This window comes from Doryrhamphus excisus, linkage group LG12 (genome assembly GCF_037039965.1).
Source record: "Doryrhamphus excisus strain RoL-2023G ecotype Guam linkage group LG12, RoL_Dexc_Guam_v1.1, whole genome shotgun sequence".
NCBI classification, from domain to species: domain Eukaryota; kingdom Metazoa; phylum Chordata; class Actinopteri; order Syngnathiformes; family Syngnathidae; genus Doryrhamphus; species Doryrhamphus excisus.
In genome coordinates, this window is record NC_136368.1 from 15884930 (window position 1) to 15910093 (window position 25164).

Below are 25164 nucleotides of genomic sequence, written 5' to 3' on the forward strand. Positions count from 1 at the left end.
GCGCTTCAACCGTTTATTTTAGCATGCGCTTTATAATACTGTGTACTGAATGAATGAATTAGTTACAGAAATACAGCACCTTCAAATTATGTGTTTTACCGGATCGGATGGGAATGGGGGGAATTTATTCAATGCCATTGTGGAAAGTTCTGGGTAGTTAGTTTTTATTTGAAACCGATAAGATCTCCCTGCACACAACAAACACACATGTGGTTTGGCTCATTAGCATGGAAACTACAACACAGACAACATGTTTGCATGCTACTACTTTAACCAGACCCATAGCGGGATTACAGTCTTGCAAGATTTGTGGATGTTTTGCGTATTTGACCTCCAGGTTTTTGTGTGACTAGAGCCGTTTTCATTGATTTAGACATTCCATGTTTTTTTAAACACCTTATCCTGTGTAGGTTAATGGTTGGTTGGGACACCACAGTCTGGTGTCGTAGCCCTGCTTAACTGATAAGGTTGGGTTTTCTTGCTGGACAGATGCCACTTCTTGGTGCCCTTGAGCGAATTTGCTGCAACATACTGTATACAGCCACTCTGTATTTATGTGTTTATATACACCATAGGTAATAGGTAATCCTATATGAATGGAACATGTAAACACAGTGTACATTGAATTTCCCCTCAGGGAGAACAATTACAGGTTGTTTTTGCTCCTCTGTTTCATCATGTGGATACTATAAGACAAGCATCAAATAGATGTTTTTGTCTTCCGGTTGTTTTGCTCCATAATAGTGTTCTTCTTCTGTATGATGTTTTTATCATAGACAAACTAATGCATATAATACATCTGATACATTAGAAATTATGTAATTGCTCCAATTTGCACCTTGATTCAGTTAACTGTCACATGTCCTATAGATACTGGCATGTGGACTACAAAAGCCAACAACCAGCATGAACAGCTGTGGCTGTAGGCAACCTCCTGACATAGGTGACAGTAGCTGCTTTTGAAGTGTCATGAGCAATCAGCACCCAGCAGCTTTATCTACCTCTGCATACACTACAACATATCCGCTGTTGGTGTTGTTTACATTGAACTGAGCAGTTTGCTCCTTACCGCTACTGCAACATTGGTTCAGTTGCTGCTGTGTTGTGCAGTTTAGGTCATTAAGTGTCATTTCAACAGCTAAAAGAAAGTAGAAAAAAACGACAGCACAGCTATAATTACAGCCTAAATGAAAAGACAAGCTGTACAAATGCTGGTTGATTGCAATTTTTTAGCATTAATTAATCATTGATTAATGACATTGAGTCATTTTTGAACTATTTGACTTCAAAAGTTCCACTACATGAGGGAACTGTTATGACATGCTGTGATGTATTAAATGGCAATATAGTTGTCGTTCTTTGTTTTTTTTCATCTTGCTAGCGTGCTATTTCTCAGAAGAATATCCACTTGTTAGCAAGCGTCGACGCCGACGAATCAAATATGTAATTTTGTGGTGAATTCTGGTGGTTATACACTCACTGGTCTGTCAGATAGCAAAGCGGGACGTGGGGAATTAGTGGAACTATCCGTGGTGCTGAAACAGATAGTTCCTTTGTTCCATTGTACTTGTCAAATATGTCCACCGGCCCTTGACATATTAACGCTTTATGTTATAATATTTATTTAATGACCATCGCTGTTAAGTTTTATTGCAGTGTTGACATTTTGGCCACTCAACGACCGACTGTGTTATCTTTTTAATATTGCACAACAATGACAGCCCCTTCCACCGGCATCAGCATGTGCATTATGCTAATATGATAAGCTTCATACATATTTTATACAAGCCATCTTAATTATGACATCAATTCCCAGTCTAGCCCCCTTCTTGCTCACGCTCCTTCCCCCCCCCCTGTGCTTCACTCAGCTGCACAAGTTGTGTGTGTGTGTGTGTGTGTGTTTGCGTGGCACTAAATGGCATCATTGTGTGTACAAAAGAGTGTTGGAATGCATTAGCTGGCCTTCACGGAGGGGACTTCTGCCTTTTTTTTTTTTGCATACCCATGTTTGACACATTAGCTACAGATATAATCTTCTTTTTTGTGGAATGTGATGGAAGACATGAGAACATACATGCAATGCTTTTGACACATGGTCAGTGACTTATGGAACATTTGTTGTCACACCCTTGCACCTTCAAAGACATTATGCTTGATGGCGGACATGTTTTTAAGACCAACCTTGCTCAATTTTTCCACACATGTGCTTGTCAGTCCCTTAAAGATGTGTACCGAATTTTATGATGACTCTGTTGAGCTGTATGAGAAAATTCAAGTCAAGCCAACCTAAGGGGTTCTGTTACAACACCACCCTTTTGTGTTCAGAAAATGAGGACATATCTTTATAAAATGTGATCGTTTGTGTTGTACCTAATGTTGTGACCAATGAATGTAAGCGAATGTCCAAGCTTAAGGCTTTCCCTCGCTTGAGTTCAGTGTAGCCCCCTCCTCTCGTGTTGATTGAATTAGACCGCACCATCAACCCACTGCTTTTTTCTTGAGCACTTTAAGGCCTTCCTGTGGTGAAGTGTATCGATGAGCAGGTGGACGGGGGAGCGTAAGCGGTTTTGTTGCCGTGGGCAGACAGCCGGTGGTGATGGTGGTGGTTTAGGAAATGGGGGGAACACGCTCGAGGAGAGTCCCGCTGATCACACGGCAGATTGGGAGCCCTCGGAGCTAACGTCTGTCGCGTCCCATCTCGGGAGGGTGGTTTTGGGAGGGAAGGGGCGGAGCCACAGTCTTAACCTAGATCTACAGAATGGAGTGAAGATGCACTCCAAAAATGTTTACTTTGATGTATATATTTTTTTATTATAGTCAACAGTTAGATGCATACAAATGAGCTATTGTCAGGTATAATGAAAAAGTTTGTATTTGGGGTACTCCAATCAATCAGCCACAAAAACACGTGATCCATCATTTTCTGTACCACTTATCCTCACAAGGGTCATAGGCATGCTGGAGCCTATCCCAGCTAACTTTGGGCGAGAGGCGGGGTACACCCTCGTCTGGTCGCTAGCCAATCACAGAGCACATATAGACAAACAACCATTCACACTCATATTCATACCTATGGACAATTTGGAGTCGCCAATTAACCTAGCATGTTGTGCTGTGTCATGTGGGGTTGCCGACAAGCGACACACATGTATTGCTGTGAGAATTAAAACCTTCAGTTTGACAGCTCGCGTGTTTGATCGCTCTCTTATCAAACCTATTACCATTTGACTTATCTTGCATCTTTTACATGCTTGCCTAGCTGTCACTGGTGGCAACTAACTAGCGCACTAGCTAGAGTTATCCACTTCGCTTCTTTTCGTCAGAATACAAATGTGACTTTTTTCCCACAGTGACAGTTTGTTTTTAAAACAAACAAGTTTTTGTCCAACGTGGAAGCTTTTCAAGTGGATATCACGTTCATGGCGTAGGTAATCAAATTTTCAAGTGTCACTGAACAGTTTTTCTCTCTTGTCATTATACTAATTATGTCTTGTCCTCAAACACTATTTGTGGGTCTTTGTTTAAGGGAAATAAATGCTGATACTATATACGCTGCTTTTGAATATCTGACCAAAGGGTCAAATAATATTTGTATACCCATCCAGCCCGAGTAACGCACGCAACCACACGAGCATGCTAAACATAGCTAACCCTCCAAGCTTCCTTTCACGCTCCGAGGTTCCACCAACCTTCGCCGGTGTTTATTGCCATTTCAACCTGTTAAGTTCGGGAAGAGGTGGCTTAGTATTTGTAGTGAGAGCGGTCCGCCCAGTAAATACTTCCCCACATGAACGTCCCTTATTTTCACATTGACAGCATTTTATCCATCTTATGTATGAAAGTCCACCAAAGTGTGCAATTCTGCTTGTTTATGTTTGGCATTTTTAACATTAACATTATTTTAACATTAATTGCCCTGCATGCTTTTTCATTTTCTGTTATCAATAAAAATATCTCATTTAAAAGCATTTAGCATTTAAAAAAATACAACTAGATTTGTACATTAATCGCCCCACCATAAACATGAAAAATTATAAGTTCATGTAAGAATTAATTGCTTAATTTCTAGGTGAACTGAACCTTTCTTTTGTCATTTGTTGTATTTTACAAGGACTGCACGGTGGTCTAGTGGTTAGCGCGCAAACCTCACAGCTAGGAGACCAGGGTTCAATTCCACCCTCGGCCATCTCTGTGTGGAGTTTGCATGTTCTCCTCGTGCATGCGTGGGTTTTCTCCCACGCATGCAAAATTGTCCATAGGTTGTTTGTCTATATGCGCCCTGTGATTGGCTGGCGACCAGTCCAGGGTGTACCCCGCCTCTCGCCCAAAGACAGCTGGGATAGGCTCCAGCACCCCCTGCGACCCTCGTCAGGAAAAGCGGTAGAAAATGAATGAATGAATATATTTTACAACAGTGCGATCTATCAGCAGATTCAAAGTAAAAATAAATGTACAGCTCGTTGGGGCTACTTGTCACTTGTCATCTTGCAGAGCAGTGGGGAACTTTTCCATATGCGTGTCGTCCTTTTGCAATCAAAAACCTTTAACATTGGTGGAATGAAAATCAGACAAAGTCACACGCTCTCACTTGTAAACCAAGCACCTAGCGAGCTCTGCACTTTGATGCTTCCCTCCACGTTGTGGAGGCTTTCACGGCTTTGACGCCGACCCCCGAGAGGCCTGCTGGCAGCCCCAAGCTCCCACTGTGGCAGATTGATATTTGTAATTTAAGGGAAGCTGTCGTGCGGCATCCTCCAGATGGAGAGTGCCGCAGAGGCGCGCCGTCGATTTAACACGGTTTGTTTAGAAATAATCATTTGGATGCGAGGGGGTGGGGGGGCTGAGGATTTCATTTCCAGGCATGGTTGGCTTCAAGGGTTCAAAGCGCTCAATTATGGAGCCATGGGCACAGTCACATGACCATAAAACAAAAGGGCTGCAGTCTGGGAATTAAAAGAAAAAGGCCATGGCATCCTGGATCATGTCATGACGGCGAGGCGAGGGGTGGTCAGTGATTTGTGTCCCTGCTGCAGCATTGCTCGCGCTGGAGAGCTAATTCATTACGGAGAGTTGCATAACGCATTGTTTCACCTCCATTGATATTTACAGGAGGAATAGAGCGTCACATTGACTGTGTCACCTTGATCCACCGTAAGGAGCACAATGACAATGTGGAGCAAGACCTTTTCAAAGGAATCAAATAGGAAACAAATCAGGTTTTACATGTCAGAAACGGCATTTAGGGTTGCACTATTGTCCCATTTCAACATGGCTGAGCTTTCTGTACTACTGTCGCCATCATACAATCCTTCGCTGTACAGGCCATATTTCAAAGGCTACAGTGTTTCCCAGAGAACTTTCTGAAGCTGTGGTGGTGGGCTGCATGGGACTGCCACTGCTGTGTCTGCATTATGGTTTTCATTATGACAAACAGCCAATTTTTCATGACTTAATTATTTATTTATCAACTCTTTTTTTTTTTTTCCACAAGTAGCAGAGCATGAACCAAAAACATTGCAAAAATGTTATTTTAATGATACGGCTGCCGGGAGCACTTTTGTTGCCTGACCTATTTAGTCCAATAGCACTATTTGTACAAAAGTACATTTTGTACTGTTGCACACAAAGCTACATTTAATTTGAATACATAGAAAATTAATTGTTCAGTCATTTATTTATTTCAAAATAACACAATTATAATAAAAATAATAGGGATGTCAGTTGATTAAATTATTTAATCACAATTAATTAAATGTTTTCCCAAAGTTAATTGAATTTATAATTAAGAATTTAATTAATAATTAATTAGATTTTTACAATATGTAGGGGGAATGGTGCTTTTAATTTGCCATCGTTTTACACAGTACATTATGAATAAGATAAATCAGATCGCTTTAGTGTACGGATGTTTTACTGAGGTGTTGAATCTTTCACTAGCTAGTTTGATGCTAATGCTATCCCAGCTAATGCTTATTTACAGCTTTTCTCGACTTCAGCCACGGTCCTCACATTGACACCCCATGAAAAACAGCTCATAACCCAAATGTTGAAAGCAAAAATCAGCTGGAGAACGGCTTGCGTCTAAAACACACTTGCTAGTTGGGCCACTTTTATGCTAAGGTAGCACTGTATATGAATATAAAAACAATACCTGCACTGCTCCAATCTGTAAGTCAAACACGGCGACAGTAGATACAAATAACAGCCATCTGCCATGGCTTTGAAAATAAATTTACCAATCAATATACTTTTTATTTCTCCATTTTTGCCCAATATTTGTTCCAGCTTGTGTCTTCACAGTTACCGTGCTTCAATCAAACTACGGTGTGGGTCGAGGGTCAAACAAGAGGAGCCCATGTTAGCACCGTTAAAGGAAACTTCCATTAACATGCATTTTGACGGCTTTAAAATAATAAAAATTATTGTTTTTGTTATAGAAATGTGTGGCGTATAGAGTATAAATTGCGAGTCCAGTGTTAGGCTAGCACAGATTTATCCAACTTGCAACATTATTAAATCTACTTTGCCAAAAAGGAGAGTGAGCTATTTCATGTGACTATCAACATTTTAATGGTAGTTTATTAGTACAACTCCATTCAGTGTGCTCATTTGTCATTAAATACAGGCATTGAATAGAACACTCATAAAACACTAAAAAACACTAAACAAATATTCTATGGTGAATTACTCATCATCATCTGGTGATGTACCGCTAGCAATTAACCATTTTTTTTGTTGTAACTACCTCTGTTTTTTTTATTTTAATCCAATTAATATTGTTCAACTTGTTTCTTCACTTATTGGCATCCAATTTTATTCAACAGGAGATTTAGGAAAGAAAGAAGTTTAGACGGCTACAGCTAATGTTAGCGCTACACAGAAACAGGCTAGGCTAAGGTTAGCATGTGTTTATTAATGTCATTTTTAGCCATTAATCCTCAAATGTTGAATTGGGTCAACTAGTCCTGCCTCCCTTTTGATTATAGGCATTCAGTACCAAAAACAGAACCATATAAAACTGAAAAATAACAAAATAACTGCACAACTCTCAATAGGCTGCTGTGTTTAAAAGACCAGAGAAGTCTGTGAGGACTTGGGGCGCAGTCATTACTGAGCGAGGGAACTAATAGCCGGTATCCTCTCGTCGACATCAAAGATGGCTGTTCAGCACAGCACATTTATTGCAGCCCGGCGCCCCCGGAGACTCGTTGCGCCATAACACACCACTGCAGCTGACAAAATTAAATGTCCACAAACAGCAGTGAGCCCTCTCTTGCCTCTTGTCGCCTCTGCTTGCTGTTCTTGCCAGATCTCTCACACTGGCATGTTGTTTTTGGTGTTATGTTTTTTGGTCTTCACAGCACAGGGCACAAGTCATTGAAACCGCTCTCAAACATAAGTTGACAAGGCAAACAGGAAAAATGGACTCCCTTGCCACATCCAAGGAGAGATGTTGGCATCATGTATCGCTGTAAATCTGATTCAAACATTCTTACAAGTAACCGGAAGCTCGGCGACGTCTCAAAGGAATGGCGGCACATTGCTTGCAACACTGATTGTGTATAAGCGATGAAATTATACCCGGGAAACGAGATTTTGTCTGGTAAAACATTATTATTCCAGTGGCTTTCCCACTGTAACTAAACGGGATTGTGTGTGTGTATGCAGTCACATGAAAACATTTTATTTGTACAGGTGGCGCTTTTATAAAACCCTAAAGTTTGACCTCATAAGTTTGATTGGCTTGAATATTCTCACACAGCTCACAGCCCCTGCAAAGACGTTTTACTTGATGGCGGCCATTGTTCTTAACCTATCTTGCCCAAATTTGACACGCGTCCTTCTCAGTCCTGTACTTGTGAGTATTAAATTTCATAGTGATTTGGCAAAATGCCCAGAAGTTATAGTGATTTGTTTTCTAGAGCACATTGAGCTGTGTAAACATTTTCAAGTCAATCCCACTTATGGGGTTTAATAACAGCCGCTATGTGGTGTATACTTCTGAAAAATAAGGATTCAGTGGTTTTATAAAAGAAAATTACAGTGTACACTTTTCAATTTATTTCAAATTTATGCATACATGCAAAAATATGCATAGTCATCTTCCAGAATGTCTTTAAACTTTTAACTTGACAAGGTCAATCTCTGTTAAACGTTATTGACCACATTTGTCCATTTTTTAAGTACAAATCATTTGGAGAGGTATAAGACCCACATTGTTATTTTGGACCATAAATTATTGTGGAAATTAGAAATTGTCTTTTTGTGGAGGTCATGACTTGAATGCATCATTTCATTCATTCATTCATTTTCTATTGCTTATCCTCACGAAGGTCATGGGGGTGCTGGAGCCTATCCCAGCTGTATTCGGGCCAGAGGCGGGGTGCACCCTGGACTGGTCATTCTTTACGTTCACACAAGTGGAAAAAAAAATACGTGGAAAAAAAAAAGTTTAATAAAACTAAAGTAAAGCAAATCCATCCATATTCTATACTACTTATCCTCACGAGGGTCGCGTGCATGCTGGAGCCTATCCCAGCCCAGAGGCGGGGTACACCGCTCACAGGGCACATATAGACAAACAACCATTCACACTCACATTCATACCTATAGACAATTTGGAGTCACCAATTAACCTAGCATGTTTTTGGAATGTGGGAGGAAACCAGAGTCCCCGGAGAAAACCCACGCATGCACGGGGAGAACATGCAAACTCCACACAGAGATGGCCGAGGGTGGAATTGAACCCCTGTCTCCTAGCTGTGAGGTCTACGCGCTAACCACTAGACCACCGTGCAGCCCATTACATTACAGATTTGATCTAATGTCAAATTTATATGTTGTACAATTCCAAACTTTCAGGAAAAAATTAGCAAAAAAAATTTGACCTTTGAACCACTAACATGATGACATCGACTGAGACTTTCGGTCAGCACACATTAAAGCAGTAACTGCTGTGTCTGTGTTGTTTTGCTTTTTCTTTTGCTATTTTGTGATACTTCTGTCCATAGAAGGCCCTACCTTAACATAGGCTGTTGGCGGGCGGCATTGGTCTGCAGTCCGGAGGTTGGGAGTGTGTACTTTGGGACATTCATTCCCATAGAAGGACCTGCCTCAACAAGGGATGTCATCTGACAGCATTGGTTTAGGGTCATGGGGTCGTGGTAGTGATGGAGAATCTGGTGTTTTTATTCAAGCATGGATCGACTGAATGATCAATTCAGTGAGTTGTGCGAGACAGAACATTTCTGGAACGCTCCCGCTGGGAAGGCTGAATCAAAACCACGACACAGCTGGAAACTGAGCAGTCGGCCCCAGTGGGATGCCAACGTAATGTCACCTGATTTTTTTTTTCTTCCCCTTGGCAGAATTAGCGTGGCCACTAGAGGGCTTTGTCTTTATATCTCGTAAACAGTATGATCTCTGTTATAAATGTAAGCCGACTGACAGCGTTGTTTTAATATACATGCAGTGAATCTATAAGCTGCATTAGTTCACAATTATAAAGCATTAGGAATTGATTTAAGACTATTACAGCAATCGGGATCATTTAACAAAGAGAGGACTTTTTTCATTTTTCACAGCAAGATGCATATTGAATGATAGAAAAATGTGCAAATGAAGCTCAATTCTTCTGATGCTATTATCATTTGTGTTGGGGTGATGATTACGGGCGATAATTGAAGCGGCTGAAGTTTCCGTCGCATCTTTTGTAACCTTTTCTCGCTCTCATCTCCCTCTATGCCTTCTCCTCCTCTCCTGCTTTCAATTTCTTCCACTTGTATCTATTCCCAGGCTGCCCTCTAGTTGAGCAGAGAATCGATTTTTAAACAGTCAAGACCCCAGGGGACCAAGCAGGGGGCGCGGGGGGCATTATTGGCCTTCTTTAGTCTCCATTGACACCGGGATGCCTCCTGTAGACAATGGGGTAGGCTCAGGTGTGGATGTGCATGCCTTAAAACAGCTCAAGCCGGCATTGTGTGCCTTTAGGGAGCTTAGCTTCATATAAAATGTCGCCGTGCAGAGAATGGACCACCATGCTTCATCCGGCACAGATAAGAAAGAACTATAGCAAATATCCGGGCTTATTCTTCATGCCATTTACTTCCCTCTCACTGTCGTTTTATTTTTTTATTTTTGCGTCTACCCGTAACATATGGCAGCGTGTTTTCCCCTCATCGCGGGGTTGTGCTCCTCCACAGCAGCTGTATGTCTGTCAAGCAGCTCAAGCGTACAAAGTCAATCACAGGCCTTCTTTCTCCCACCTCGGATTGAAAGGCTTCAGGAATGCTTCAGCAATTTTAAAACCATACTAGGAGTTTACCCATGGACACTTGCGTCCAAAGAGGAGTGGATTAAGTTGATGCACCTCTGGCTCGGCTCAATTCCTATATTTATATTTATTTATTTTCACCCTTGTGGTCCAGTTCAGAAATGCATCATATCGGAAAAGAATGCTATTTCGGTCATGCCTCAGCGATCAATATGTGGATCACAATTCAGTGTATTCGACTGAACACCCGCTTTTTGTCATTCGCACTGCCACATATTGGATGGACATGACACCTCATAGTCACCTTTACACAAACTCATGCTTCAGTATTCTCTTTTAAACAATAAATACGTTGCCTCAAAATGACCAATTATGTACCATATCAAAAACGTGAAGGAAATGTGTGAGGACAACTGTGTGTGTGTGTGTGTGTGTGTGTGTGAGTGTGTTATCATTGGTTTGTTAAGTCTTGGTTGTGCTCTCCATCAAAGGCAGCATTGACTGGAAGTAGCTGACAATGGGCCACATAGCTGAAAACAATCAACAAGCTCTGCAGGGAAATGCTTCGCTTACGTCTCCTTCTCGTCAATGCATCTCGTCAATGTGTGTGTGTGTGTGTGTGTGTGTGTGTGTGTGCGCGCGCCCTCGCTCACTACACAACTACACAACCTAACCAATTCAGATCATGGGAAAACAAATTTAATTTGGCCCGCAGACACCTTTCATTTATGTCGTACGCAACAGCATTATATTGTGGTGAAGTACACTTTAAATATCATCAATTGCAAATTAGACAGGCAAAATGTAACATTGTCATTGTACATTTATCAGTGTGTCTTTTTAAAATATGCAGAAATAGCTCTCTACATTACAGTCATTGGTTGGTCTACATGTCAATAATGACAGTGCCACTGATATTTCTCAATAGGTACCTATTTTTTGGATGTATTTTAATGTACATAAACATTTACTTTGAGAGGAAGGACAGTCATTGGTTGGTCTACATGTCAATAATGACAGTGCCACTGATATTTCTCAATAGGTACCTATTTTTTGGATGTATTTTAATGTACATAAACATTTACTTTGAGAGGAAGGACAGTCATTGGTTGGTCTACATGTCAATAATTACAGTGCCACTGATATTTCTCAATAGGTACCTATTTTTTGGATGTAATTTAATGTACATAAACATTTACTTTGAGAGGAAGGACAGTCATTGGTTGGTCTACATGTCAATAATTACAGTGCCACTGATATTTTTCAATAGGTACCTATTTTTTTGATGTACGTATTTTAATGTACATAAACATTTACTTTGAGAGGAAGGACAGTCATTGGTTGGTCTACATGTCAGTAAATACAGTGCCACTGATATTTCTCAATAGGTACCTTTTTTTTGGATGTATTTTAATGTACATAAACATTTACTTTGAGAGGAAGGACAGTCATTGGTTGGTCTACATGTCAATAAATACAGTGCCACTGATATTTCTCAATAGGTACATATTTTTGGATGATTTTAATGTACATTCACTTTAAGAGGAAGGACAGTCATTGGTTGGTCTACATGTCAATAAATACAGTGCCACTGATATTTCTCAATAGGTACCTATTTTTGGATGATTTTAATGTACATAAACATTTACTTTGAGAGGAAGGACAGTCATTGGTCAGTCTACATGTCAATCATTACCGGCAGCACTACTGATTGGTCAGCTGTCATCTAGTCGCTCACCCTTTCTCTATAGGTACCGGTCTTCCTGGATGCCGTTGAATGTGCATTATAAACCATACAGTAATTGGCCGGCCTACATGGCACCATAGACGATTCAACGTTCATAGTCATTGGTCAGTCAACATGTCTGTCATGACTAGCACCTTCTTTGATTTGTCGCCACTTTGACCCAGTGTCTGTAGAGTTTGGGATTATATTTTGATACAAAAGTAAAATTATTAAAGCAGAGGTACTGGAGTAGCAGCATCGTACTTGAGTGAACCGTTATCAGTTCCTTTCCACACAGGAAGTTGCTTCCAACGTGCTCCAATGGTTGCTATAAGAGCATGTCCGCTGTCTGAGCGGGAGCAAAGAAGCGGGCCGGCTCAGGACGTTGTGGTAATTAATCTCACTCAGCGAGATAGAAAGAGAGAGAGTGCTACATGATGCGACGGCGGCATGAGGGCATAGCTCAGTGCGCCCTGCTTGTTAGCGCCAACGTCCTATGGGCGGTCTCTGGAGGGGAACAAGGGCTGCCCATGGTCAAACGCGTTTAACAAACATCTGCCTTTTTGGCTTTGGCTCGGTTAAGCGTTTACGAACGGGCTGTGATTTACGTTGTCACGGCAACACATCTGGAAGCAAGGAAGGACGTAAATAGTTTGACATAGAACATACATACAGTGTGTACATCTCGGAATGCTCTGAAATGCTATTTTTTAAAATGCAGATAGTCCTTTATGTATTTTATTACCATATCTTTGGGAAGGCTCTAGTCAAGCAGAGAGAACATTCAATGTTGCAGTCTACCGGAGAGTAGAGGACACACTGGCTTATATGAGGAGGACACACAAGCACATACACTGAGGCTTTTTCATACAAAACAGACGCTTCTACTCACAAGATAAGACCCGCAAGGCACGACTAGGATACCTCGGGTCGGCGAGGTCGCTGCGTGACCCTGTCCGCCTCACAGCAGAAACACTGGAAGAAATATAAAATATATGAGGACTGTTCAGACAAAAGGAGGGAGAAGAAAAATATTACTAAAATATTAATATTGCTAACAATGCCAGTGTTGTATTGAACAGATAGATTTTTTTTTTTTTTTTACCACAGTAGCTGGATATATACTGTTGCTTGAAGTCCCAGAGCTGTTTTCCAGAGACAGAATCAAAAACAGCGCCTCTGCTGGTTGCATCCCAGTTGTGCACACCATTTAGCTTACCATTCATTCATTCATTCATTTTCTACCGCTTTTCCTCACAAGGGTCGCGGGGGGTGCTGGAGCCTATCCCAGCTGTCTTAGCTTACCAGTTAAAAAAAAAAAAAAAAAAAATCTTTCCTGCACAACTTTTTAACTATTTGAATAATTCCCATTTTCCTCTTAATGGCAGTATTTGACTCTAGTGCCTGCACCATGTTATTGAATTAAAGATCAATGTGTGTCTCATGCATAGTGTCGCTTCAAAGGTTTCTCACAACAGTCAGTAACTGCAGCATATAAATAATGTAGTCTTTCACAGAATGGAGCGAAGCTATACTGCCATATACAGTACATCGATACATTCGCATCCAATGACACAAACTGTATGATCTCACTACTATTTTCCTAACCTGCATGATTCTCATTTAACATGCTGCACTTATCATTCATGCATTATTGATCAAGAAGTACTACTGGGGGTTGCTAGTGTGCGTGCAGGAGAAACTTTTGAGATATTTACAGCTTCTCGCACACAGCAGTGTCCTTTTCACCCGTTTGACACAAGGGTCTTCTCATTTAGAAAAACAGCCAGAGCTCGATGTGGGAGATGGATAATATATGTACTGAATTAAAAAGAACTATAAATTTGAAAAACAGCGGAGAGTGGTTAGCACGCAGGCCTCACAGCTAGAAGACCCGAGTTCAAGTCCACCCTCGGGCAGCTCTGTGTGGAGTTTGCATGCTCACAGATGCTTGTGTCACTCATTGGCTTGACAAGAATGTGACATTTTGTAAATGCTGTAAAAATATAAATAACATGGCATTCTTTCATTCATCAAAATGGACAAAAATCCTGAAATGATTTGATCATTTATCTTCTAATAGTTATGTTTTGTTCGAGTCACATCAGCTCGTGTGTTTTGTCATCAATTGTTAAAATGTCGGTTATAGTGATTTAGGTAAAGCTGTATTGCTAATTGGGCTACACGGCGGTTGAGTGGTTAGCATGTAGGCGTCAAGAGTTCAATTCCATCCTCGGCATGTTCTCCCTGTGCATGCGTGGGTTTTCTCCGGGTACTCCGGTTTCCTCACACATTCCAAAAACATGCTAGGTTCATTGACGACTCCAAATTGTCCATAGGTATGAATGTGAGTGTGAATGGTTGTTTGTCTATATGTGTTCTGTGATTGGCTGGCGACCAGTCTAGGGTGTACGCCGTCTCTCGCCTGAAGACAGCTGGGATAGACTCCAGCACACCCCTGCGACCCTCGTGAGGATAAGCAGTAGAAAATGAATACATTTGAAACATTGACTGAAATATTTTTATTCTGTATTTTTTTTACATATGATATTTTATTTAGAAATTATGGAAACATTCTGTCGACAGAACTTTGCTAGCATACTATTCTAAAGATGCATTGCCAACATGGCGTCTTTCCTATCTCTTCTAACAACTTGCAGCCCTAACAATAGCCTGGTTTGGTTTTGGCTTGTTTAAACATGCATTTTGTTTGTCCCATTTGCTCTCAAGAGAGTAGAACAAAATGGCATGCAGACAACTTTCAGCACACACCAGAGGGAGATATGCTGGGGTAGTCAACATGGCCGGGAGGTGATTCCTGAGAGAATAAGTCGAAAAACAACAACAACAGCGGCAGCATTGAATTCCTCATCTGTATTGTCCGGGCCAGTCAGTAAGGCCGGGCCCTCTCCCTCCCTATTTGTGTTCTTCAGACGGATTTTGTGTTGTGCCAGTGCGATGATGTGCTTCATGCATGGCTGATGTCTAGCTATCACAGCATGCTTTTGTGTGCGAGTCCTCAAACACACCTGCATCTGGCGCCTCCAAGGAAAAGAGCCGGGCTTTAACAACGCCGGGTGAGCGACGATAGAATGTTGTGTAGCGACCATGCCGCACATCTGTCCTCCTCATTTGTATGCAGATGTTGCCAGGCTATTACGGAGTGAAGAATTTGTCTTGTTAGGATGCTACTTTAAGGAAGTGAGTGCGCGTGTGTATGTGGTTAGCTTCCATCTAGTTGTTTGACTTACTCGCTTGAAATAAAAAAAAAACCTTTAAGCGAACCGATACAAAATCTGTATCCTCTCTAATCTTAAGTGCTTACCCATGTTGTCATTTTATAAAGTATGAAGAGCATAGTATGGCTGTTTAAAGTGTAAAATTCTCAAAAGTATGCCCACCACAAAATGCTCATTTAATGCAATTATCCTCAAAGTTTGATTAGACAAATGCTCAATGATGACTTTGCTCAGTGATGGGACCAAATTTTACACACAAATTTGTGTACCAAATGTTGTGATAATTCGGCTAAGCACCTTAAAGTTACAGTGAATGTTTTTCTTATTTACAACATATTGCGCAACTGCAGGGTCTTGAGACACATGCTAACTCGCAAACTAGAGAGCTAGCGACATAAACGGTAGCCTTCAAGTTATTTCCTTTAAACTTAAATAGCCAAAAAATTACCACTTCCACACGGATAGGGAGGATAACTACTATTAACAGTTATTTAATCTTTAACATGAACATTAATCAAACGTAATAATTATTTCTGGGTACATGATACCATACAACATCCATATCAAACTTGCGCGTGCCGCACTGACATTAAACTTTCATATCAAGGCGGGGGCCTCAAACTAGTGTCCTGCGGGCCACATTTGGCCCGCGGGCCACGTGTTTGAGACCCCTGCCATACAGTAATTGGCCGGCCTACATGGCACCAAAGATGATGAACGTTCATAGTCATTGGTCAGTCGACATGTCTGTCATGACTAGCACCTTCTTTGATTTGTCGACACTGTGACCCAGTGTCTGTAGAGCAGGTTCTATAGTATGTCATATATAGTTGTCATATAGTTAGGGATTATATTTTGATACAAAACTAAAATTATTAAAGCAGAGGTACTGGAGTAGCAGCATCGTACTTGAGTGAACCAAATTTTACACACAAATTTGTGTACCAAATTTTGCGATAATTCGGCTAAGCACCTTAAAGTTACAGTGAATGTTTTTCTTGTGCACATTTAGGTGTGTGAGAAATTTCAATCCTTTAAAAGCAAACTGTTGAGTGCCTGTGAATGAGTGATCTGATAGATTTTGATCACATTTGGCACCCATAAGCATGTCCTACGGACATATACAGTATTGCTGTTAGAACATCAAAACTTCCTCTTCGAGTCCAAGTCTCAGATGAGTCACAGATGTTGCTTTGCCAGTCAGTATTCAGCGTAGATCACAGCTGAGTGCTTGGTTGGGGCAGTTTTTTGGGGGCTGCACTGTGGGGAGTCGTAGGTGGAACATGGTCTGCACTGCTCCATAGCTGCATTTGTCTTCTGTAGTTCCATTGTTTCATCAGTGCTTTGCACCTCCCCTGCTTCACATATACTCTACCGATGGCTGATGGCAAAATATAGAGTCACTGTGATTCCACTCTGCATCAATTTATGGGCTCAGGACAGTCTGAACCATTCATGGTCCTTGCTGTTTCCTTGGATGTCTGGAGAGGTAGGCTGTGAAACTAACTAAGGATTTCACTCTAGGTGGGGGTGTCTGGTGTCATGGTCTTTTGCTCTTTGCTCATCTTGATCGACGATGGCTCTCCTAATGTGTGGGATGCCAGCTCGATCATAGACCGAGGCGTGGGTCAGGGCTTGACTTATGCACCCCATGTAATGTAAGGTGTCATTGAAGGCTATGCCGACGAGTGTGGTATGTTCAAGCCCCAGCTTGAACATGCATTAAGACAGGTGTTGACAAATGTTGACCTTGGCATTGGTGTTCTGGAGGTGGAACTTGACTTTGGCATGAAATACTATTTGAAACATTCATTCATTCATTTTCTACCGCTTATCCTCACAAGGTGCTGGAGCCTATCCCAGCTGTATTTGGGCGAGAGGCGGGGGACACCCTGAACTGGTCGCCAGCCAATCACAGGGCACATATAGACAAACAACCATTCACACTCACATTCATACCTACGGACAATTTGGAGTCGCCAATTAACCTAGCATGTTTTTGGAATGTGGGAGGAAACCGGAGTACCCGGAGAAAACCCACGCATGCACAGGGAGAACATGCAAACTCCACACAAAGATGACCGATGGTGGCTATTTGAAACATTTACATTCATATAATGAAATCAGGCGGCATGGTGGTCTAGTGGTTAGCACGCAGACCTCACAGCTAGGAGACCAGGGTTCAATTCAAATCCACTCTCGGCCATCTCTAGGTATGAATGTGAGTGTGAATGGTTGTTTGTCTATATGTGCCCTGTGATTGGCTGGCGACCAGTCCAGGGTGTACCCCGCCTCTTGCATCAAGACAGCTGGGATAGGCTCCAGCACCCCCGCGACCCCTGTGAGGAAAAGCGGTAGAAAATGAATGAATGAATAATGAACTCAACAGAGAAACTTGGTTCCTCCCTGAAACCATATAAAACTGTCAGAGGACCCAACCAGTTCCAAACTTCAAGTTTGTGGAATTTTGCTTGCAGTAATTGTACTGAGCAAGGTTATATTAAGTTTCCAGTGTAATCATGGCTTGTGTAAAACCAAACAAGCAAAATGCCTTTTCCATTAGTTTGTTCATCTCTTGATAGGGAAAAAAAATGGGAGAAAGCAAAGAGTGTTTAGTAGTTTCCTTTTTGGCTGCCTAGTTTGTGTTACTACTATAAAAGTCCAGTGTTCTTGTGATGCCCACAATGCACCTCTGTGTGTGATTGTGTGTGTGTGTGTTAAGATGTTAGTTTGGTGATGTCATTGCTGGCAGGAACCTGACTGAGTCCCACTGTGGCTTGCAAAAGCGACACATGAGCAAGACACAACAGACTCTTTCGGACATTCTTCCTTTTGAATCTGACTGCTACAGTCTGTCGGTCTAGCGAATCAAAGTATAATTGGCGTATTTCCCACGTTGGGCAGCTACAGTGTGGCTATTGAAGCGATGCAAATGATGTTATTTAGGCGGCATTCAGTTCAGCGGCGGAAATAAACTCCTGGGTAATTAGTGCGGGTTGTTTGGGTTCAAACTGTGTGCACCGTGCAGCTGCTCTCTGGTGGGCTTCAAGGAGGTGGCCTGTCAACCGTGTTAGGGTTCATTCAAGGGGCTAAAGTAGACTAAAGAGACAAGAACATTAAAACACAGTTCTTCTTCAAGTCAAGCAAAAGCTCTGATTTCTGTTTATTAAATAAATAAATAAATTTAATTGTTATATTTTGTTCCACTTATGCATTTCAATATAATCTTTGTTTGCCTACTTCAGTCACACCAGTCAGACTCCTTCAAGAACGGTTTCATGAGGTCATGTTGTGTATAGCCCAAAAATAACCACCAGTTATACTATGCACAATGTAAACTTAAGATATAAAACGGTTTATTTTCCGGAAAAATAACAATTGCTCATTCATTTAATTAAATGTTTTTAGTTAAAACAACATTCTTTTTTAGTATTTTCAGTAGAATACTCGATTACTAAAATATTCCATAGCTGTAGCCCTAGTACTGTAAGTAAGTCATTTCCTTCCGCTTTTCCTCAAGAGGGTTGTGGGTGTGCTGGAGCCTATCCCAGCTGTCTTCAGGTGAGAGAACTGGTGGCCAGCCAATCACAGGGCACATATAGACAAACAACCATTCACACTCACATTCATACCTTATGGACAATTTGGAGTCGCCAATTAACCTAGCATGTTTTTGGAATGTGGGAGGAAACCGGAGTACCCGGAGAAAACCCACGCATGCACGGGGAGAACATGCAAACTCCACACAGAGATGGCCGAGGGTGGAATAAAAACTGTAATCCAAAGTTAATAATCCATAGTTAACTCAGAATTACTCACATTTAATCACAGTTTTTATCTATAGTGAGTAGAGATATGAATCTCTTTGTGGTAAACCATTGCATAGGCAACTACAACAATAATTACATCAGATTACATGTAAAGGGATGGCAATTTTAGCAATATGGGTCATTATTTTAATATATATATATATATATATATATATATATATATATAGTTGGAAATTTTGTTGTCCCACAGCCACTAGTAGTGCCTAGTCCAAATATTATCGAGCAGTTCAAACCAAAATAAAAGACTGCTCGCATCTAAAAATCATCTCGTTAGTTGGGACGAACGTATGCCATACCTCTGTATGAATGACAATTTAAAAAATACCTGCAGTGTGCCAGTTACTGCTTTCTTCACCCAGAAGCGACATACTTTGTAACAAGTCACATGCAGCAACACAAATGACCTGGTCTTGTCGGAGGAAGCATCTGATAGGGTTTTGAACCTTAACATACAAAATAACCATTTCTTTGTACGTTTCTGCTCAATATTTGTTCCTGTTTCTAGCCCTGTAAGGCTGGCCCTTTAAGGATGGCCCTTTAAGGCTGGCCCTTTAAGGCTGGCCCTTTAAGGCTGGCCCTTTAAGGCTGCAGCTGTAAGGCTGGCCCTTTAAGGATGGAGCTTTAAGGATGGAGCTTTAAGGATGGCCCTTTAAGGCTGGCCCTTTAAGGCTGGCCCTTTAGTGATGGCCCTTTAAGGATGGCCCTTTAAGGATGGCCCTTTAGTGATGGCCCTTTAAGGATGGCCCTTTAAGGCTGGCCCTTTAAGGATGGCCCGAAAAGGCTGGCCCTTTAAGGATGGCCCTTTAAGGCTGGCCCTTTAAGGATGGAGCTTTAAGGCTGGCCCTTTAAGGATGGAGCTTTAAGGCTGGCCCTTTAAGGATGGCCCTTTAGTGATGGCCCTTTAAGGATGGCCCTTTAAGGCTGGCCCATTAAGGCTGGCCCTTTAAGGCTGGCCCTTTAAGGATGGCTCTTTAAGGCTGGCCCATTAAGGCTGCAGCTTTAAGGCTGGCCCTTTAAGGCTGGCCCTTTAAGGATGGCTCTTTAAGGCTGGCCCTTTAAGGATGGCTCTTTAAGGCAGTTCCTGTTTCTAGCCCTGTTTCTGCTGCTGATGCAGATCCTTAAACTATGATTTGGCCAAAGGTCAAACAAGACGCATGCATTTTTACATTTGTTGGTGTAATTGCAATACTGCCGTAGCAAAGGATCTGTCAGGGTACATAATAAATCCTTCAGTTGTGATATGTGTGCTGTGTTCATTGACGTTGTCTCTTTGAGGAATGATTGAGTAGAGAAAGGCTTCTTGTCAGAGCAGTCCTTGGCAAGTGTTGTCCAAACATACACTGAGAGAGGCTCCTTTCATCAGCTATGCTAATCTGAGCCACACGTGACCTCTCTGTTGCTGCAGCAGCAGCAAACTTGTGAGCTTCTTTTTCTTCCAAATGCCAAAGATCCGCTCCTTCTCTTCTCTTTTCGTATTTCTGTATGGTTGGCTTCATTTGTTGCATGTTCTCATAGAGCTTGACAGACACATGATGTGACTGGAGGTGAAACGGCTCCTCTTCCGGATGGATTCCTTCAGATCTGACTTTACAGATGCATTCCTCACAGATGCTTGTGTCACTCATTGGCTTGACAAGAAAGTGACGTTTTGTAAATGCTGTAAAAAATATACATAACATGGCATTCTTTCATTCATCAAAATGGACAAAAATCCTGACGTAGGCGTCACAGCTGGGAGACCCGAGTTCAATTCCATCCTCGGCATGTTCTCCCTGTGCATGCGTGGGTTTTCTCCGGGTACTCCGGTTTCCTCCCACATTCCAAAAACATGCTAGGTTAATTGGCGACTCCAAATTGTCCATAGGTATGAATGTAAGTGTGAATGGTTGTTTGTCTATATGTGCCCTGTGATTGGCTGGCGACCAGTCCAGAGTGTACCCTGCCTCTTGTCCGAAGACAGCTGGGATAGGCTCCAGCACCCCCGCGATGAATGAATGTAATGATGCATTCAAGTCATGACTAAAAAGACATGTTCTCATTTCCTCAATATTTTATGGTCCAAAATAACAATATGGGTTTTATACCTCTGCAAAGTCCAACATCCAAATAATTTGTACTTAAAAAATTGACAAATGGAGTCAATCACATTTAACAGAGATGACCTTGTCAAGTTAAAAGTTTAAAGACATTCTGGAAGATGATATTTTTGCATGTATGCATAAACTAAATTTGACCCTAAATAAATTGAGAATTGTACACCGAAATCTTCTTTTATAAAACCACTGAATTATTTTTCAGAAGTATACACCACATTGTTTGTCTATATGTGCCCTGTGATTGGCTGGCAACCAGTCCAGCGTGTACCCTGCCTTTTGCCCAAGACAGCTGGCATAGGCTCCAGCACTTCCGCGACCCTCATGAGGATAAACGGTAGAAAATGAATGTATTGTTAATTGCATCCCACTACCAGGAGGAGGCTACAAAGGAGGCTTCACAGTCGTCAGTTTGCTGTGCCCACAAAAAAACACAGGTTTTGTTTTGCACTATTTTGGATCACTTAGGCTTGTGTGTATTTGTGATGTCAACATAATCCAAAATAAATGCTCTATTTCGATCTGATAAATATGAAGAATTATTGTCCCTGTGTCTTCGCAGTGTTTGCTACATCTATCATAGAGATTTTTGTTGTAGTTTTGTTTCTTCTGCTTTCAATATGTGTGTTTTGTATAAGTTTACAATGTTAGGAGATGGCTAGTACTAGTATTGCTTGACAACCTTATCTTCTAGCTACAGCTTGCTTTATTTAGAAGACACACAAACATACCCTAGATTTGTGGAATCCAACTTTTTTGGGCCCAAGATCCTTGGTCTGGGGCTTGAACCTGCACAAGATGTACACTGTGGTTCTTTCCACATCCATGGACGCACGGCAGCGTAGCGTATCCAACATTAATGCACCTTGCCGTGCTATGGCGGGTGGCTTCTTCCGGCTGTACAAAAAACACTGGAGTGTTCATTGGTCAAAATGAGTGATTGTTGGTCACTTTCTATTTTTAAAAAGTATATTATTTTGAGGGCGGCATGGCGGTCTAGTGGTTAGCGCGCAGACCAGGGTTCAATTCCTCGGCCATCTCTGTGTGGAGTTTGCATGTTCTCCCCGTGCATGCGTGGGTTTTCTCCGACATTCCAAAAACATGCTAGGTTAATTAGCCACTCCAAATTGTCCATAGGTATGAATGTGAGTGTGAATGGTTGTTTGTCTATATGTGCTCTGTGATTGGCTGGCGACCAGTCCAGGGTGTACCCTGCCTCTCGCCCAAAGACAGCTGGGATAGGCTCCAGCACCGGCACAAAGTCTCAAAGCTCGAATAGTAGCTCATGATTGACAGGTTGATGACCCCTGCCCTGGACTGACACGAGCTAGAACCAGTAAGAAGCAGGCACATTGCCGCATTACTGATGCACGTAGGGGAGCGGTGCCACCCCTGTGTGGGTGCCACTCAAGTATAGGATATAGCGCAGTTACTCCTTTTGTTTCTTAACATCTTAGGACAGATGCAGTGTTTAATAAAAAATTCAAAATTGCAGTCCGTCTCATTTCTCGCTCTCTCTCCACATGGGAACAAAGAGCCTGGTCGTTCCAATAAAACCTCAACATGGGCAAAAATACATGAATTGTCTGCAGCGAGTCATTCTCTACATCCAACAGATGTTAAGTGCAAAGAACACTGATCATATTTTTCATTGCTGAAAATCACTTTAAACGTGCATTTAGAATCTTTTCAGTGTCAAATGCATTGCACAAATTCTTCATTTTCAGGTTTTTGAAGGATTTTAAATGCCGTTCTGAGTTAACAAACATCTTCCGTGATTGTTTTTTTTAATTTTGCTTTTAAATTGAACATCAAATTCATGCAGCGTCGCCGGCTCTACGTGTAATTGGTGATGCCAACTATTAGGGGCTAATTACCTCATGTTAGATTATGTCATTTACTGAGATGATGAGGTGTTGAGAACAGCCAACCTCTGTCAATTAACATGATATATGAGTCGATAAGGGATATAGGAGGGATATTTGCTGTAACTCGGTTAGTCACGAGGTAATAATTTGAAATTCCCTCGCCCGCTTTAATGACGGCGGCTATTAAAAGCGGTGTTTCTTACACGTGTAATTATTTCTTTATTGATTCGTCAGCATCCTTGGGAATGATTTTCGTGTGAAATATACCCTCCGCTATGATAACCTGTCTCATTTGCTATCATGAGCGAAGAGGACAGGGGAGTCTGTGTCTTCTAGTGTTTTTGTGAGTGTCCGTGTGGGTCATCGCGCTAGCGTTAGTGGGAACAGTACGGAACATTCCCTCAAACTGACACTTTGTCCGTGGTGCTGAACAGCCATTTGATCTCATGTACGAGCTGTGACTGATTGTTCTTCCTCTGTCTTCTCCAGGCTGCCAGGCGAGGACACGGGGGAAGATGCGACCTCCCGGCCCTCTGCTGATCCTGCTGTATGTTACACTGTCCGAGTGTCTCAAGGTGGTCTCAAAGAGAGGCTCAGGTATTTAACAATCTATCTCCATGACGACACCTTCACCCCGTGCATGCATAGACGACATTATTTAAGGCTTTGAGGCTGTGCTGTGTATAAATAGAACAAGTTGAAGCAGTGATGTTGTCTCCGCTCAGAAATGGATTCATCCTTTTGGTGAGTTCAAGTTCAAGGCTTAGGTTTAAAAGTGAGCATTTGGTTTATGATGGTGGACATGATGAGCGGGACTACGGCAGTTAAATGTGTTGCTCTTACAGAAATGTATTTGGTAAGGTAAGGCCCGATATTCACCCATTTTTCACTAGCCTTAAATAAGTGTCAGAGGTACTGTATTAGTGTATTGGAAGTCTAAAATCGAGTTTTGATTGGAAGTTCATTCATTCATTTTTTGCCGCTTTTCCTCACGAGGGTCACGGGGGTGCTGGAGCCTATCCCAGCAGTCTTCGGGCGAGAGGCGGGGTACACCCTGGACTGGTCGCCAGTCAATCACAGGGCACATATAGACAAACAACCATTCACACTCACATTCATACCTATGGACAATTTGGAGTCGCCAATTAACCTAGCATGTTTTTGGAATGTGGGAGGAAACCGGAGTACCCGGAAAAAAAACCACACATGCACGGGGAGAACATGCAAACTCCACACAGAGATGGCCGAGGTTGAAGGGTGGAATTGAACCCTGGTCTCCTAGCTGTGATGTCTGCGCGCTAACCACTCGACCACCGTGCCGCCCTGATTGGAAGTTAGTCAGTTCAAAAGTGATGATTTGCTGAAGAGAAAAACAAAGCTGGCGGCACGGCGGACAAGTGGTTAGCGCACAGACCTCACAGCTAGGAGACCAGGGTTCAATTCCACCCTCAGCCATCTCTGTGTGGAGTTTGCATGTTCTTCCCGTGCACGCGTGGGTTTTCTCCGGGTACTCCGGTTTCCTCCCACATTCCAAAAACATGCTAGGTTAATTGGCGACCACTCCAGGGAGTACCCCGCCTCTCGCCCAAAGACAGCTGGGATAGGCTCCAGCACCCCCGCGACCCTCGTGAGGAAAAGCGGTAGAAAATGAATGAATGAATGAAAAACAAAGCTGTCTTCCTGGGGGCGGGTAAGAAGCGGTATCCTATCCATGATGAAGACGTTTTCTGTTTTTTGGATGTCATGGAAAGCCGCAAAAAGCGACTGTTTTGACCGCCTCTCCTGTCAAGTGAAGGAAACGCTAAATGCTAGATTTTTCTCACGTATGATGCTCATAAACAGACTCTAGAGACCACACATTGCTGTCATAACCTCTTTAAAAAGTCAACTTTGCATAATCATTGAGCAGTCAGTTTATGATGGGCCAGCCAAGGAGGACATTAACATGGTCCACATGAATACACAAACGACAAAGTACTGTATGTGTGTGTGTATCACAAGCTTTGAAAAGGATTTTTGTCCTCCGCTCTTTTGATGAAAATTAATTGAGTTTGATATCCTTGGAGTTAATTATGTCCTAACTTTTAATGAGCTGACACATTTATGGAAAATATACAAGATAGGGTTCACACTTT

At 42.0% G+C, this 25164-nt stretch overlaps 1 protein-coding gene across 6 annotated transcripts in view; it reads left to right on the forward strand.

The window, feature by feature from the left end:
- The window catches only part of il1rapl1a (interleukin 1 receptor accessory protein-like 1a), a 249207-nt gene that overhangs the window by 39458 nt on the left and 184585 nt on the right, over nucleotides 1–25164 (forward strand). For all 6 annotated transcript variants that reach the window (XM_058082067.2, XM_078795163.1, XM_078795164.1 and 3 more), the window contains one exon: nucleotides 23519–23626. In XM_058082067.2, the coding sequence (XP_057938050.2) occupies nucleotides 23545–23626 (82 nt within the window). In that variant the 5' untranslated portion in view covers nucleotides 23519–23544. The remainder of the gene's footprint in view (nucleotides 1–23518; nucleotides 23627–25164) is intronic.